The 17,338-nt window shown below is 39.7% G+C and overlaps 1 protein-coding gene across 1 annotated transcript; it reads right to left on the bottom strand.

The window, feature by feature from the left end:
* LOC134213772 (multidrug resistance-associated protein 1-like) lies at positions 1-13,935 on the bottom strand. The gene is made up of 5 exons (XM_062693092.1): positions 13,473-13,935; positions 4,586-4,885; positions 3,865-4,526; positions 471-3,807; positions 1-410 (listed from the first exon to the last, which is right to left on the bottom strand). The coding sequence occupies exons 1-5, from the start codon at positions 13,506-13,508 to the stop codon at positions 219-221; spliced, it is 4,527 nt and encodes a 1,508-aa protein (XP_062549076.1). The 5' UTR covers positions 13,509-13,935; the 3' UTR covers positions 1-218.
* Between the last annotated feature and the right edge of the window lie 3,403 nt (positions 13,936-17,338).

The following is a 17,338-nucleotide window of genomic DNA, read 5'->3' as shown; positions in this document are numbered from 1 at the left end:
CAATTACAAATATACTTTTCCTACCTTACCATTGGTTGAATATGGGAAGATCCATTGAATAAATTATTTCTACATGTTCTTCCCCGCATCGCAATTCGTTCACAATCTATAAAATGTTTGTATGGCATGTCACGTTCCTACACGAAACCCCACCCTGGCTTGAAAGCGTAACGTAAATCATGGACGTTTTATATGTAGTTGTTGAGATTACTTCGATCTTAAACAATTCCAGCGTTTTTGGCCATGCCGTAGAATATGGACGACTTGTCGGCAAGAAGATTTTGTGGTGTGTCACATTCCGCTACAAGTCCCTTATCTAAAACTAACACACGGGTCGAATCCAAAATGGTATTCAGCCGGTGCGCAATTGTTAGGATTGTACAGTCGGCAAACTCTGACCGGATGGTTTTCTATTAAATTGTAAAATAGAGATTAACATAATAAATGATTTCAAAACCATTAAATATTACCTGAATAAGGTCATCCGTCTCCATGTCGACAGCCGCCGTAGCTTCATCCAATACCAACACTTTTGTCTTCCTTAGGATCGCTCTCGCCAAACAGATCAATTGCCGCTGACCAACTGACAAGTTCTCCCCATTCTCTGCTACTTCGTGTCCCAGTCCAGCTGGAAGTCCCTTCACGAATGCTTTCAGATGTGAAAGCTCCAAAGCCTTCCAGACCTGATCGTCTGAATAACTCTTGAATGGATCTACGTTCATCCGCAGTGTACCCGAGAATAGAACCGGATCTTGCGGAATAATCGTTAGACGGCTTCTCAGCTGATGTAGACCCATCTTTGAGATATCGTGACCATCGATAACGATCGATCCACCTGCGGCTTCCACAATACGGAACAAACCGATCGTCAAACTTGACTTTCCTGCTCCAGTTCGCCCAACAATGCCGATTTTCTCTTTTCCTTTCACGTTGAGTGTAATTCCTCTTATCACCAAATCTAATCCTTCTCGATAGCGTATTTGGTAATCAGAGAACTGCACATTTCCTTCTTGTGGCCAAGCCTTGTCTACGGTTCCCATTTTCCACTCGGCTTCCCGCGGTAACACAGTGTATTCTTCCAAACGTTCAACGGCCACAATGTTAGTCTCCACTTCAGCTGTCATTCGCACAAGGAAACTCAACACGGCGGATACTTGCAGGGCATAACTGATGGACAAACCGACCATAGCGGCACCGATGGAATCCCGGGACAACATGGCAAACAGCGCGGCGAAGAAAACTACAAGAGCGCCGACAATCTCCAGGCGAATAGCCAACCATCGGTTCGCCAAGATGCTTGGGTAAGACATCAGTTGATTGTAATCAATACGTTTCTCCGATTCTTCTTTGAAACGGTCCTGTTGACCATAAGCCCGGATCGTAGATTGTCCAGTGATGCTTTCTCCGAAGTGAGAGTATATGGGACTTCGGGTAACTGACTCCAATCGTTTCAGTTGCCGAGATGTTGCAATGTAGAACTTCTGAATAGCGTAGTAGATTATTAGAAATACCGGTACGACTGCTAGGAAAATTGGAGTGGAAATTCCTATCACGATAAACACTCCAACGACGTTGAAGAACATCATTAGCCACATACGAATGGACTGCGGTAGAGTATTGTCGGCAACGTCCACGTCCTTAGAAAAGCGGTTCATTATACGACCTTGGGGGGTTGTGTCGAAGAAAGACATGGGCATGCGCATACTGCTCTCGAGTAGATTGTTGTGCATGGCGTTTGCTGCCTTTAAACATCCAAGAGCTAATACTATAGATGCACCAAGGAGCGCAAATGATTGCAGGCCACCCAAGCCTCCGTAAACTCCGAGGTACATATCTCTGACCGAGTTATCGGTAGCTGCCTCAGGATCCTCAGACCATTCCGTGAGCCAAATGTTACCGTAAATGGCAGCAGCCTGATTCACGATGCTTAGTGCTATCGACCAGAATGCCATGTTCCATCCAATTGCTTTGAAGTACTTGATGTAGACTGTGTAACTAACTGAACCTGTTGCCGATTCTTCTTTTTCTATCAATGCCACACCCTTTACGGGAGTTCCTGCAGCGTCTACAGGCTTGTTACTGTTTCGTGATTCTTGACGGCTTGTTCTTTTCCTTCGGGTGCTACCCCGACTGCCACCGCTGCCTGCTGATCTCTGTGATCTGGTTGACATCGCTCGTTTAACAATGTTCTTGGAAGATTCATCTTTGAGTACTTCTTGGATTATCTGAATTTCCTCATCTTCGTCGTCAAGCTCTTGAATATGCTGCATGAGGAAATCGGCGAAGGCTCCCTTTCGATCCAACAACTGTTTATATGATCCACTTTCCGAAATTTCTCCTTCTTTTACCACAAAGATTTCCTCCACAAACGGCAAGTACGAGATACCATGAGTTACAAGAAGTCGTGATCGTCCCACCAACATTCCCTCTGGTCCAATAACCTTTTCGAAAATGTGTTTTCCAACGTGAGCATCTACGGCGCTCAGAGGGTCATCGAATAGATAAATTTCCGCATCGGCGTAGACGGCACGAGCTAAGGCAACTCGCTGCTTTTGTCCACCGGATAAATTGATACCCTTTTCACCTATTTCCGTGCTGTCTCCTCCAGGCAGCATAGCCAAATCTGGTTTCAGCGCACAGCATTCAAGCACACGATCATATTTTTGTGCATTATATGGTTGTCCGAATAGAATATTTTCACGAAGAGTGGCGTTCTGTATCCAGGCCTGCTGTGGAACAAACGCAATCGTTCCGTCCGTGTTGACCGCTCCTTTAATCTTCTCCATTTCACCCAACAAGGCTGAAATGAGTGAACTTTTACCTGATCCAACGCCTCCCACAACCGCCGATAGTTTTCCTTTCCTAAGAGTGAGGTTAATATTTTTCAAAGTTGGTGTGTCGTCGCCCCAAGAGAATGTTCCGTCTTTGATCGATAGCGCGTCTTCACTATGGTTGTTCGTGACATTGTTTGGGTCCAACTCTTCGCTGTTCATAAATTTGTTGATTCGTTGAACGGATACCCAAGCCTGCATGACGAACGTAATCATCATGGGAAACATAGCCAAAGGGAAGCGAAGAATATTGAACAGTGCCAGTGAAACGAATGCAGTCTGTGGGTCAAGAACATTGTTTTCGTCGACTAACACATACACTGCGAACGACGCTAAGGTCACAAGGAACGGTGCCATGCTCCACACGAAAAATACAGCTGCTCCATAGTAGGCCATATCCCGTAAAATTTTGATTTCTCCGAAGCGCACGCCCACTATGTCATCCTGAAAACTGGGTTCCCAAGCGTACAGTTTCAACACTTTCATGCCACTCAAGATTTCGTTCATCTTCTTGACACGCTCGTCCTTAATTTCCATCTGTTTCACTTGAAGATCACGCAATTGCTTAGCAATGACTCCTGTGATCGGAATCATGACAACCATCACGCCAAGTCCAGCAAACACCGAAGGGCCGAGAATTTCGTACAACAGGTAGATACATAACGCGATGATGAGAGGAGCGGACCATAACACATGTAGGTAGGAGGTCAGCTCAAAGAATCTCTGGGCGTCAACTGACATAAGGTTTACAATTTCTCCAACGGTGGTGTCCTTCTTAGCAAAGCTTGATATGCGGAGAGCTTTCCGGTAGATGGCACTAATCAACCCGGTTCTAATACGGAATCCGACGAGGAACGTTTTTAGGAAATATTGCCCGTTAAACAGTGCAATCAACAACGATGTTAGAAATAGACCAAATGTGATGGTCATTCCTATCCAAAATGGTCCGTCCATGGCGATGTTGGCCATCAATTCCCTGTAGAAATATGAAGATGAATCTTACTCTAGAAACATTGCATCTAAAACTACTTACTGCATAAGATACGGAGAGGCAAACTGTAAACCGGAGATACCCAGCTGAAGCAATCCAGCGAACCAGAACGGGCCACCGTATGCCTTGACCATGGCCGGAAGAATCGATCCGTTAGTGGCCGCATGCGATTTGTATACCGGATTCACTTTGCCAGCTTTTTTGTCCGCAGCCATTTGTTTCTGGCGACCGTTTTCGACGCTCTCGTACCAATATTTGTCGAACGGAGGAACCAATTCTCGGGACGTGTCTTGCGGATTGAGATCGTAAATGTCGCTGTCTGTTAGCGGTTTTCGGAACCCAGTCCACGTAAACTGATCGAAATACAAATACAACAACTTAATGAAAAAGCTAGACCTCAGCTCAGGATTAGGATTTTTCATTTTGGGATACTCGGAGTAACGTGGTGCCTTATCAGGCAAAATTTCCATCAGCACTATCAAGCATATAAACGAATACTGCAACGTATAACTGACGAACTGGTATTCGGCAAAGACGACTGTATCGCTGGATCCTATCGGATTTTCCCGTTGCTCATGCTTCATGGCTTCCGTTCGCATCTGGATGATTCCGAGGAAGGCCTTCAGGAACCAGAAGATGAAAACCGTTCCCGAACTACGGATGCCATATTTCCGGAAGAAATAGTACAGGATGATTACGGTTATCTGACGGGTAAAGGAAATTATAAGAAGCTTATTGAAAACTGGGTTAGATTTTTACTTACATAGGCGATAGCGTTGAACACTGCCACCAAGATCTGAACATCGAAAACATCCTCTTGGTTCTGATAGTTGACCACCATGCCGAGGTCGATCCACGAGAGGACCATCAGTAGAAAGGTGATGACGATCTTGGAAACGTTCAACCAATTCCAGGGAATATCTCGATACCGGCTGGTTGCGATTTTGTACACATCGTAGAATGAGAACACGAACAGGAAAAAGCAGGGCACCCATTGAAGGATGACACGCTGGAAGCAGAAGGTCAGGTCCGGATCTTCCGGTCGCCATGTGAGACTGGCGTCCTGGTGGGGAAAGCATAAAAATGAATTATTCGGTTGATTGTTATATAGGTCGGATGATGAGAAACGAATGTCGTCTTATTGGAGTAGTATCTTCATTCAACATTTTGGCTTGTCCCGTTTTTAATGCAAAAGAGTCGGATTCGGCATAATTTTGGGAATATCAGGATTAGCGTGGAAGAGGATGAGTTTACTGTTAGAAGGTTGATGTCTTTGCCAATTACGATAGTTAATCCGGGTGAAGAAGTCTGTCATCTATGTTGGTATTTTCTTGATTTTAACACAATTATCATTAGCAGTTGCCTTTTCTTACTTCGGCAGAAGAAAACATATGCATTATATTTATTGGGTTTTCTACAGCACTAGGAGGACCCTACTATGGACTTAAGCATTTGCTCAAATTGAACCTCGTCTTGATGCAATATTAGAACAGATTACATTATCACTTGTATCTTGTCCAATGTACTATTCTGTTGATGAAGACATCGAGTCGTACACATGTATCTGTCACAGATAAAACTTTGAAAGCTAGATTTATATGGACATGTACTTCAAACGCCATCTACACAAGCATAAATGATTGTTGAAGCACGTAAAGTCGCATCAATTGACTTTTTTCTCGGTATCTGAAAAAAATATTATGTTGCACGTTGATAAGCAATAAATTGAGAATGATCGCTTGCGCATAGAATCTGTTGCTAAGTTTTATATGCAAATACAATCAGATAAGTACACTCAAACTACTTTTTACGTCATTTAGGTAGGGGCGGTATCTATAGTCCTTTTACATACATTTTACATATTCCTTGCGATTCATGAATCATATTGGAAGTTCCGAAATAGTAGTTGGTGCAACAAGTTGCAAAAATGAAAAAAAAAATGTGCATGAAAAAATATTTTCACATGTGCTTTACGCCTAATAACGTTTTTGCCATTGAAAACGCAAGATGAGAGCTAGGGCGGCTATTCTAGCAGTCATTTCGGGACTCTGGTGGGATTGTCCTTCAGTTCAATACGTGTAACGAAAAATCTATTTGCGCCTTTACGAAATGAAACATGCTCTCGACAATCATTTGAACCAAATTGGATTTGTATTGAATGCATGTTCCATTACAGACCATTTAAGATTTTCAATCTTTGGACCTAAGGTCTATAGGTAACAAAAGATCTAGAACAATTATTATGGAAGACACATCCAGATAAATCTTGGATGAACTGGAATGGAACAATTGTTGAACGCTGATCAATTTTATTTTTATGGATCACAATTAGCGTAATTAGTAGAAGCAGAAGTATTAGAGCTCTAGAGGCGCTGATATCCTATACAACTATTGTGATCAACAGTTCCCTCACAGACAAACAGACATAACACTCATCAAGTTTCCATCGTTCACTGATTTACTGGTCAATTCAAATAATCATTAGTTGGCCAATCGATCACTAGTGGCGCGCGCATCGGTTTTGCTCGAGTTTGACGTTTACTCACTACCGCCATCTGGTTCGTGATTTGCCCAACTAACTGAAATCAACAGATGTCGTTAGTGTTTAAACGACGATAAATTTGATGAGTGAATGTTCATTGTGTTATGTCTGTTTGTCTGTGGTTCCCCAACATAGTTTTTTTTTCAACGCACACTCTGACGGAGGACATTATAGTGGTGTTCAAATTATTGTGGACAGCCCATGGAACAGTAAGACGATAATTAGACGTACGGCATAAGAATCGAGTACCGTCATCGGGGGTGACAATGGGTCAAATGGGGGTGAGAATGGGTCACTGTTTTAACCACTTAGATCGCTTGTAGAATAGATTGAATGTATCTGAGGGCAAGAAGACTTAAAAATAAGAGTCATTTTTGAACGATTTTGCTCTACGACCTCCAGACTGCCTGTGAGAGCGATGACCCATTCTCACTCCCCAGACCCATTGTCACCCCCGATGGCGGTAGGGCAAACAGAAAGAGAACGATTGAGTCGAAGTCAAAGGAGAAAAACAAACTAAAATTATTTCAGTGGCTCTCTGATATCTTATCAAGAGAGCACATTTTGATTGAAGTGAGTTGAAAAAACAGGTGTAAATATTATGGTATTTAATCACATGCAAAATCTCAGTGTCCGAACCCGGGGGATAGCTACCGGATACAAACATTTATTTTGAACCACAGTTACATTATATATCTAGCAAATCATGATCGTTATTCAAAATATGGCTTAAATGCGGAAATCTACGCTGAAATGGTCCTCTTCCTAACAACATTGCTCGCAACTTGTATGCAATATCGACGATTCACGTCAAATATTGTTTACATTTAGGCCAGAGTCTATTATATATAGAGTTACGCAAAGAGTGAAGCCAAATCTACCTATTGAACTGTCAAACCGTCTACCTATCGAGCAAAGTAAACAAATGCTTGTTGGTAAGGCGGAAGTATTGTTATCGCCTAATGATTATTATGGCGAATTAAAACACATGAATTGAAATGTATTAGATTTGTTCTAGAAACAGCTTTAAAAAACTTCAATACACCCCCCAATAAAGTAGCAACAAGAAAATCACGTTTTTGCCCTCTGTGGGTGACTTGGTTATCGAATTAAAAATCTTTAGCAGTGAACACTCCCGTGAAGTCACTTTAAGGGTTGAACAAAAATGAAAGTTGTAAACAGAATAACAAGAAGATCATTCAGAATAAGTGTAAGAAGATTCTCTTTGCGCAACTCTATATAATAGACTCTGATTTAGGCTATATCCCGTGTTGAATTACGCTAATAATGGTATGGCATGTAATGGCATTATTTTTAGCGTAAATTTCAGTGGATTTTTCTATCTGTGCATGCAGGTAAAGGACTTTTCAATAGCCTTCTTTTGTACTGCATAAGATGGTGGATAAACCTCAGCTGAGTCGATAGGTTATCAAATTTCTCAAACATATCGAATGCTCGCGAACGGACGCAAACTTTTTCGTTGTAGCAGGTCCCAATTGTATTTTTTTTTGTTTCGGCTGATGAAAGTAAATCATTTTGAAAATTCAATGGCGTGTAAAATTGCAGCTAATCCCATCTGACGAATTAGCATTGGATATTCAATTAAATTTGACTGAATTTTGAAAGCAGAAGAATTGTGTGTTTCTAGGGGAATAGGCAGCTGCTATGGCAGAATGTTTTGCGCTGCATTTTTGTTTTTTTTTTTTGCAAATTTAATTCGGACGAAGAGATTTTGATTTAATTGGAGAAATTGCGCCACTAAATCTATTTCTCCAGCAAATGATGTATTATGTACCCACCATTATTAAATCTTTCGCAATTGTTACGCTATAAGATTCAAATATTCTTGGCTACCAATCGGAGTTTCCGACGTTGCCGCTGAAGACTACCAACAACGGCTTCTGTCATGGATGGAATGGAGGATGCAGCTACCATCCTAGCCCGAAACATTACAACTACAATGATCCATAAGCAATTGGAGTAAGAAAGTTGAAGAGCATACATGACAGCTATCAGTAATGCAATCTACAAAATACTCCGTAATACCGCAACGCAACGCAATAAGATGGTGGATGAACATCTGCAATTGGGTTCTAAAGCCCTAGATCGTTTATGGTTGCAAACGATAGTGCATCGATCAAAAATACATGAATCGATGTTGGCTTATCAAAGTAGAATTAATATCCCCGAGCTGAACACATTTTTTAAACAGGTTTATGGCATTCATCTATATCTAATTTAAGTCACATATGAGTTACTAGAGATGTAAATTGACTCTTATTACGAATATTCCGGCTCTTCCGGAAGGCCATCCATAAAATTGCACTGTTCAAGAACGAGCTATGGCAGTTTACGGAGGCTCCCAAGTAAAATTTTAAGGTTTATTTCGCTCTAGAAATGGTTTTCAAGATCAAAATATAATATCTAACAAATCAATGAAACTCACTATTAAACCTTCGGCAACCTTCTGATGACCACTAGAAGAGTAAGATATTGCCAAGTGGTCCTCTCTAGACAAGCACTATAAACCTATTATAAGAGTATTTTGGCATCTTTATAAATCACTCTCAAAAAAGGAATTTGGCTGCGGCAGCAGTCAAAAAAGTTGCTTGCATCAGGGCATCAAATAGAACTGAATAAGAGAGCGGCCCAGCAAAAAAATTGAAAAAAGTTTTTCCCATACTAATTTGAGCCACCCTAATACTCATGTAATGGCGGACATAGAAACGCTTTCAACTAATAACCACGGTGCCTCTATGGGGAAATATTATTTTTCAAAAATCGGTATCTCTGAAACACCCACCACGCGAAAGTAAATGCTCTCCTTTTTCATATAGTGGGTAAACTAAAAAGTTCTATCGGGGGATATAGAAGAATTTTTATTTTTTTTTCACTATTTTTGGTGCAAACTCCATAGAAATCTCAAGCGGACGAGCTCGGTGGTCTAGTGGCTACCGCTTCTGCCTTATAAGCAGGAGGTCGTGGGTTCAATTCCAGGCTCGTCCCCTTCCTACTTTGAATTTCTATTGTAGTTCTTTCTGTATTTCACGTTCTACCAAAACGATTCCTACTGTCATAACCTTCCACACAATCCCAAAACCTCCCGTGGCATCTATGAGAGGTCGTAGAGTTCTCTGCATCTTTCTTAAGTAGATGTCCAACTAACCATCCTTCCCCTTCCTCAGCATTCGCAAGGACGTGGCCAGGACAGATCTCGACTATTGGAGGGTACATTGCTTCCATCTAAGAGATAGTGATTAGTCCCAAATCAATATCTGTGGTATCGGATGAAAGTGATGCTACTCTCATACAATAGTCTTGGCTTGTACCACCTACGAATTTGTGCGAATTGCTCAATGCTAATGCTAATGCTAATGCTAATGCTAAACTCCATAGAAATCTCAAGCGATAGACGATTTAACCCCCCAAAAATGTATGGAAAAATGACCCCCGATAGAACATTTTAAAAATGCACCTTTGTGAAATAGGAAAACCTATACTTTCGTGTAGTGGGTGTTTTAAAGATATTGATTTTTTTAGATGTGAACCAGCCAAGGGCTGAAAACCTTTATAATAAAGACAAAAAAAAAAGATACTGATTTTTTGAAAATAAGTCTCTTTGGGCAAAGACACCTTGTAACCAGGGATTGAACTTATCATTTCATTATTATTTAGTATTCAGCCAATAACTCATTCCAGAGGCGGAATTCTGAAAAGTGTTGTATAGTGGACTTCTAGCGCTGATTCCCCTCTACAACTTTGTCTAAGATTACATTGCACTATGTCTAATATTAACAGCGTGAAACGCTAGGAACACTCAATATACTAAATGATAATAAATGTTATTATCATTTAGTATATAAAACGTTACTAGCGTTTAACGCGGTGAATATTAGACATAGAGCAATGTACCCTTAGACAAAGTTGTAGAGGGGAATCAGCGCTAGAAGTCCGTCATACAACACTTTTCAGAATTTCACCTCTGAAATGAGTTATTGGCTGAATACTGATAATGAAATGATAAGTTCAATCCCTGTTTGTAACTGAGGAAATGCTAATAGAATACTAAGTTGAAAAGCAGGCCAAGTTCCAGTTGGAATGTAGAGCCATTGAAGAAGAAGAAGAATGAGCGACAATAAAACTGAGCAACTAGCTATGGGAATTACTATTATAAATTCGCTACAAGAATTGAATAAATCCAAAAAGTATGAAAATTGTTTCTTGGGTAGTGACAACATGTTTCGGATTAACACAAAGGTGCAGAGTATTTCAAGTATTCTCAATTTCATCGTGATTCATCAGTTTTCTTTATCCGATCCGATCCGATCCGATCCATATCATTGCCCTAGTAGCGTCAAAGAAGTACATAACCTCATTAAATATGTTATAAGCCTTTGTTTTTTACCAGTCACGCACAATGCTTTTATTGAGGCTTCAGCTCCACATTCTATTTTGGTTCGTTTTTATAATGTGACTTAATTGTGTGCATTAAACGTTAACGACTGAAGCGTTGGTATTTATTGATTACGAGACCGTCTCTTGAAGTCAGTCGTTTGAATCAACTAAAGTAAAAACACAATGTCAGTATCGACAAAAGTGATGGAGAAATTTTACTCAATATATATTACCACAAGGAATTTGTATGTCACTTTTACTCATGAAATAATCGAGCGGATATATTTTCCGAATTCAAAAATACATCTCGCATTAGTTTACTTGAAAATGAGTAATCTACCCACGAATCCAAGTACGAACGGAGAACAATTCGTTTCAGGTGGACACAGCCAAAACAAAATGTTACGCAGCTTTCCTTTTCCGTTTCAGGAAACGGAATGTTGCAAGAAAAATACAGCACACGATACCAACATTTCCAGTAGTTTCGTTTAAGAAAATATTACGAACGAAGGTCAAGATTGTACATTTAAATTTATCACGATTTCAAAGTTGTTTTTATTTTATTTATTTCAACACGAAACCAAGCCTGAAATTTTGAAATCAAATTACAAAAAAAATCATTAACAAATATTGAGCTGGTGAGGTTCTTTGCCGGCTGAGCTACGAAGCACCTTATTAATGATTAATTAATCATTAATTCATATATAGTTACAGAGCTACGAATACCAACGGAGGTCCTTCGTAGCTTAGTCGATAATGCACCTGTCGAGTGTACTGACGATATGAACACAATTTTCACCGAAGGAAAATGGTTGCCTCCCATTCATTTTTGTCTTTTTCGTGCAACAATGCGGTAGAGATTTTTTTAAGGATGTTCAAGGAGTCTTTAAAAAACCTTTTGGAAAAACATAAAGGAGATAAATTCGTGTCATTCAAGGAGGACATCTGAAAAAAGTGAAGTTTTTGATGCGTTTCCAGGAATCCTCATTAATCCAGGACATGATTTGTAGAAAGGTAGAAGTCAATGTATTAGAAGACTTCTTATACAGTCGCCTCTCCACATCTCGATATTGAAGGGACCATCGAGATAGGGAGAGATCCAGCAATGAAAGGAAAATTGAAAAGTTTACTAGATTCAAAAAAGCTCGTTGCTATGAAAAACGACAACAAAACAAATGTCATTTCCTGTTGTTGATGTGTTTGCTGTTGTCTAGAGATGGTCTAGTAGCCAAAAAATTTGAACATATCGACATAAGGAGAGTGAATCCTGAACAAAATATGATCAGAACCCATCGAGATAGAAAGATATCGAGATAGGGAGGTTATCGAGATATAGAAAGTCCAAATGCATGTAGATTGAAGGGACTGAATAAACCATCGACATAGGGAGAGATATCGAGATATAGAACATCGAGATAGAGAGTCGACTGTTTTAGTTTCCAGATTATTTTAATAAATTGCATAAAAAAAAATCCCGAAACCTTGAACAATTCCCTTTGTTAAATGCTTGAAGAAGACTGTGAATTACTTGGAGGTTCTTGGAATGCAATTTCTGAAGGAATTCTTTGGTGGTAGTATTTTCTCAAATAATACATCGGAGATTGTATTACAAATAATTTGGAAGAATTACCCAATCCTTTGAATTCAGTAATTCATAATATAAGGTGAGCCAGCCTAGGGCTGAAAACCTCTCAAATGAAGAAAAAAATCATATTACAGCTTCCTATAAATTGGAAAGATATTGTGAACGTTGAGTGAGCTTTGCCTATACTGCGGGAATTAAATGATTAAGGACACGAAGAGCAACTATTTTGAAAATCGCATTCGAAAGGGAGTCATGAAAAACATAATTTCTAATCATCCGAAAATGGTACTTAGAAGCTGCATAAAAAGAAACTTTTCATACAGGTTGTTAAACAATTTTTGTGTAAAGGCCCCGCACAATGGATACGTTTGCGTACGTTTTGACAGTTTCCCTTGGAAAAACTGTCAAAACGTACGCAAACGTATCCATTGTGTGGGGCTGCTAGTGATGAACTCTTCAATGTGTTAAAAAATCACTCAAATAAAGCATAACAAAAAATCTGGGGCTCTTAACTCCAGCATAAACCTTAAGGGTCTCCTAGACCTAAGCGATTGCATCATTGCGACAGCAAGAACTAGTTGCCGCGATTCTGTTGTTGGTCGCTGCAGACCATGTTCCATTTACGTTTCCATACCAACGGCGACAGAACCCTTATTCTCTCGGATATTTTCAAAGAAATACCTTGAATTACCTTAACCATCAACTTTTGAGGGAACTTTTATAATATTTCATTGCCATTCTATGTGATTCCAAAGAAAATTATTAAATGAGCTTCTTAAAACACAGATATATTTACTTCGTAAGAAAATTATGGAAAACTCCTGAAAAAATCCTCCTAATAATCATAATCAATCACCACTATGAAAAACTATGAATCTATGAAGCATGCATAATTTTTCATACTCCCAGATCATACGAAATTCCTTGGTGTTGAAATTGGATAGTTTTGTGCATTTTAGATTAATTTGTATCATAAAAGACCTTTTAAAAATTAGTGCCTAATTTTAAATACCAGAACACTATAAGTCATTTTTGATTTTCGTATAGACACTACTGCTCATTACCATTGGAATTTTTATAATCACTGCCATGAATTCATTTATTCCGAATTCCTCAAGATACACTTACCCAAAAGGGACCGCCACAAAATTCTTCAAACGTCATCGAACTCTAGCTACCAACTGAAGACGAATTTGATAATTTTCTTCGAATTTCACAACTAAAATCAATCACAGCACTTTTTGTTCGCCTTTTATTTTTTACTGGCGGCACCATTCAGGTTACTGTTTTTTGAAACACAGTGCGTCTCCACGGTTTCTCTCATCGGTACCGAAAGGCACAGTCCATTTGCCACTTCTATCGCACTTTTGACGCAGAATGCCTTCGATATCACATGCACGAATTAGAAGGTCGATACAGTTCGGTTCCTTATCAATCCGCCGAGTCACGATTCGCGCGCTTCTGCTATCGGGCGTGATAAATCTCTTTTCGGTAATTCAAAATCACTTCAGGTTGCTTCCAGCTTACGAATGCGTCGATGTCGGTGCTTTACTTCGCTCTGCTCAAGTAGATTTTTTTACGATATGGTTCGTTTGGGTGTTTTCGATTAACTGAGTTGCTCCCGTTGTTGACCCGTGGGTTATAAGTCTAGCATTTAGGTGGGAAGTAGAGGGTGAGGTGTTGATGCGTTGGATACATTTTTGTTTGATAAATTTGTTCTGAAAGAGTGTGCACTCTTTCCTTAATGCATATCTTGAAGAAGTTTTCGAATAATAAGATACAGAAAGCATACTCTACAAATAGAGATGCGTTTTTGTAAACAGGTGGTAAGTGGAAAATCGTCAAAGTCGACTCTATTCGCCTTATGAGATGCCAATGATTCAAAGCGGTTCAGCTTTCATGTAAACAATCCTAATAGATTTTTTGTAATTACTCATTCGACAAATTTCCCCTCATTTGGTTCCGAATTGTGAATAAAACGATGCATTCAAATACTAAGATATTAACCCACTTACGACACTACTAGGTGTATAATATACAGGCTTCTTGATGATATCGCGCATTCTTATGCTTTGCTTCGTCATAATTTGATAAGATAGGGTACAGAGCCCTTCGAGGACATCGATTAGAATGTATAGCCGATGATGATACGCTGATAATGATTAGGCAAATTACCGAAATGTATTTGCGTGATCGGATTTTTTTTTTCAATTTTTAAAATGACAAAATATCATAGATTCAACATCAAATGATAGCCTCAAAATTATGTGTTTTTGTTCATAAAACTATGACAAAATTCGACTACCAGTGAAGCATTTTTTCATGGCTCGTGCAATTATGAAATTTAACTTATTTGAACGATTTGGAAATTCCATTCTTCTGAATGTCCTGATATTTAAGACAATCCATCTCGACATTGCCGCCTCGCAGTTTAGTACGATGATACAATTATGGCCAGGAAAATCGAGAAAATTTCCAGCCCAAATAATTCCTAGACCGGACCGAACCCAACCACCTTCAGCATGGTTTTGCTTTGTAACTATGAATCTTACCGCACGGCTAAGGAAGGCCTCGCTGCTAAAAATGAAAATCACAGAAATAATAAGCGAAGCAATTTCCTCTTTTTTTTTTGATGAAATGAACCAGGGCAATGAAATTCATGAACAGTAATCCTAGTTCAATAAATTTCAATTGCTTGTAATCTGGACTTTAAGTAGGGCTAAGGCAGGAATTTTCGTCTTTTCGTCATACTCTCGAAAACCAATAAAACAATAAACTGTTTTTTCCAAATTCATCCATACCAAATCGTGAATCTGGAGGAACGTTCTGCTGTAGTAGAGTTCTAGCAAATGAACGTTGCTTTCGTTGGTTTCAGTCCCTACGACGATGGATGGAAATACCTACAGTGTCCCTTCTTTTCTTCTTCTTCTTGTTCTTCATTGGCATTACATCCCCCACTAGGTCATTGCCGCCTTGCAGCATCATTAAGCACTTCTACAGTTATTAACAGCGAGGTTTCTAAGCCAAGGTACAATTTCTGCATTTATATACCATGAGGCTAACACGATGATACTTTTATGCCCAAGGAATTCGAGACAATTTACTAACCGTAAATTTCCTTGCTTTGTAGGCTAAGCAGGGGCCGTGTCCCTACGAAGATTAAAAAATCATAGGGGTTGTGTACAAGACACGACCGCCCGACGTAAACTACGTGAAACAGTTTGGTGAAATGAAGAATCTAGTGCCATTATCCATGAGTATTACAAAATTGCTCTTTGGATTTCTTAAGAAATTTACATTTTAAAAGGAAGTAATATATTTAAGTAATTAAAACAAATTTAGTGAATTCTCGAGTTTTGTATAATATGAGTAGTTTAGTTTAGTTTGTTTAAATTCAATTCATTGTTCTTTTTTCGTTCGCTACTGACGGCATCATTTCGATTGAACTGTCTCCATCTCCATCTTTCGATTGATTGTTAATAATCCGCCTTCCCAATCACAAGCTGCAACAAAATCAAATAAGATCTTGAGAAAATTTCACCTGGCTGCCACTGATGCCATTTATACGAATTCATATTTGTGCCCTCAGAAGAACCGATTGATTCGTTCAGCAACTCCGCCGATGCTGGGACCGCCGCCCGCGACATTTCTAATGAAATGCCACGCGCGCGGGAGAGAGCAGTTTTCTTATCATCAATAAAGATGGCTCATTAGTCCCGCCATTTTGTTGTCCGGTATGGCTGCAAATATTGTGTAACCGTCAAACACTCACCAAAGGGGCGTGGCTGTAGGTTCAACTTTATTGATTACAAGAAAGCAGCTCTTCCGCGCGCGCGAGCCATTTCGTTCGAGATGTCGCGGAGAGCAGACCGTGGTACCACCTTCGGCATCGGCGGAGCTCCTACCGGAAATTTTATTCCCGGCAATGGTGTGGGTCACGCGGTCGTCGTCATTAACATTAGCAGAGCTCAGTTTAAATTTTCTTGTATTATCAATTCGGTGCAAAACCGAATTATAGCCGCTAACAAAGTTGGATTTTTCTCACAATCCATACGTTAAACTTAACTTCGAAAGTGGTGCGCTGTTTTCATTTGGTGATGTGCTATACAGCGCACTACTTCCGAAATTAGGTTTAACGTATGGATTGTGAGAAAAATCCAATTTCGATAGCGGCTATAATTCGGTTTTCTACTGAATTCATAATATGAAGTAGAGGAATGACAGCTTGGGCAGGTTTTGTTCTATTATTGTCGGCGGGGGTTTTTGTTGACCAAATTTTATGAAATTTGGCCACAATATTCTTTGATATGCAAAGAATGTTTAGGCCAAATTTGAGCATAATTAGTTACAAAAAACCACCCTGACATTAATAGAATAAAACCTGCCAAAGCCGTAATTTCCCCTACTAACGATTGGCTACCATCAATGAAAGCAGCTCTCAAGTCACAACTTGAGGCGAGATGAATTTTGATCAAAGTAAAAATTAATTGCTTGGTAATGGCAGATTGTTTTCCGTCGGTAGTAGAATCACGAGATCCCGATTCAGAGAAAGACATATAATTTTAGTAGATAGTCATCCATGCGAATACATTTTTACAGCTTCTCCGTTTGACGCGCGCTCGTGATTCTACATACATACAGAAAACATACGATGATTCAACTCATCCATGAGTTTTTAGGTGCTGAGTTGGGCTTGATTTGAATCGTCCATAAGTTTTTACCACAACAGACCAAACACAGGCGTTATCGCTGGAGCCGCGCTGGTCCGTTCTCCGTGACATCCAGAATGAAAATGACGCGCGCACGCGAAACATAGGGCTTTTTATACACAGGGAAAACGAAGCAGTGGATCAAAAGGCCAGTACCTTACTGCAATCTGATGTCCGTGTTGGGGATTTAAGAACGGAATTGAATTTTTCACCCAGTTTGAAAAGAAATAACATTTTCAATAGTTTAACGTTAATAATCAATAGTTTCAATAGAATTGGCAAATT

Source organism: Armigeres subalbatus, chromosome 2 (genome assembly GCF_024139115.2).
Source record: "Armigeres subalbatus isolate Guangzhou_Male chromosome 2, GZ_Asu_2, whole genome shotgun sequence".
NCBI lineage: Eukaryota > Metazoa > Arthropoda > Insecta > Diptera > Culicidae > Armigeres > Armigeres subalbatus.
Note: the sequence above shows the minus strand (reverse complement) of the source record. Positions and strands in the feature narration are given on the sequence as shown.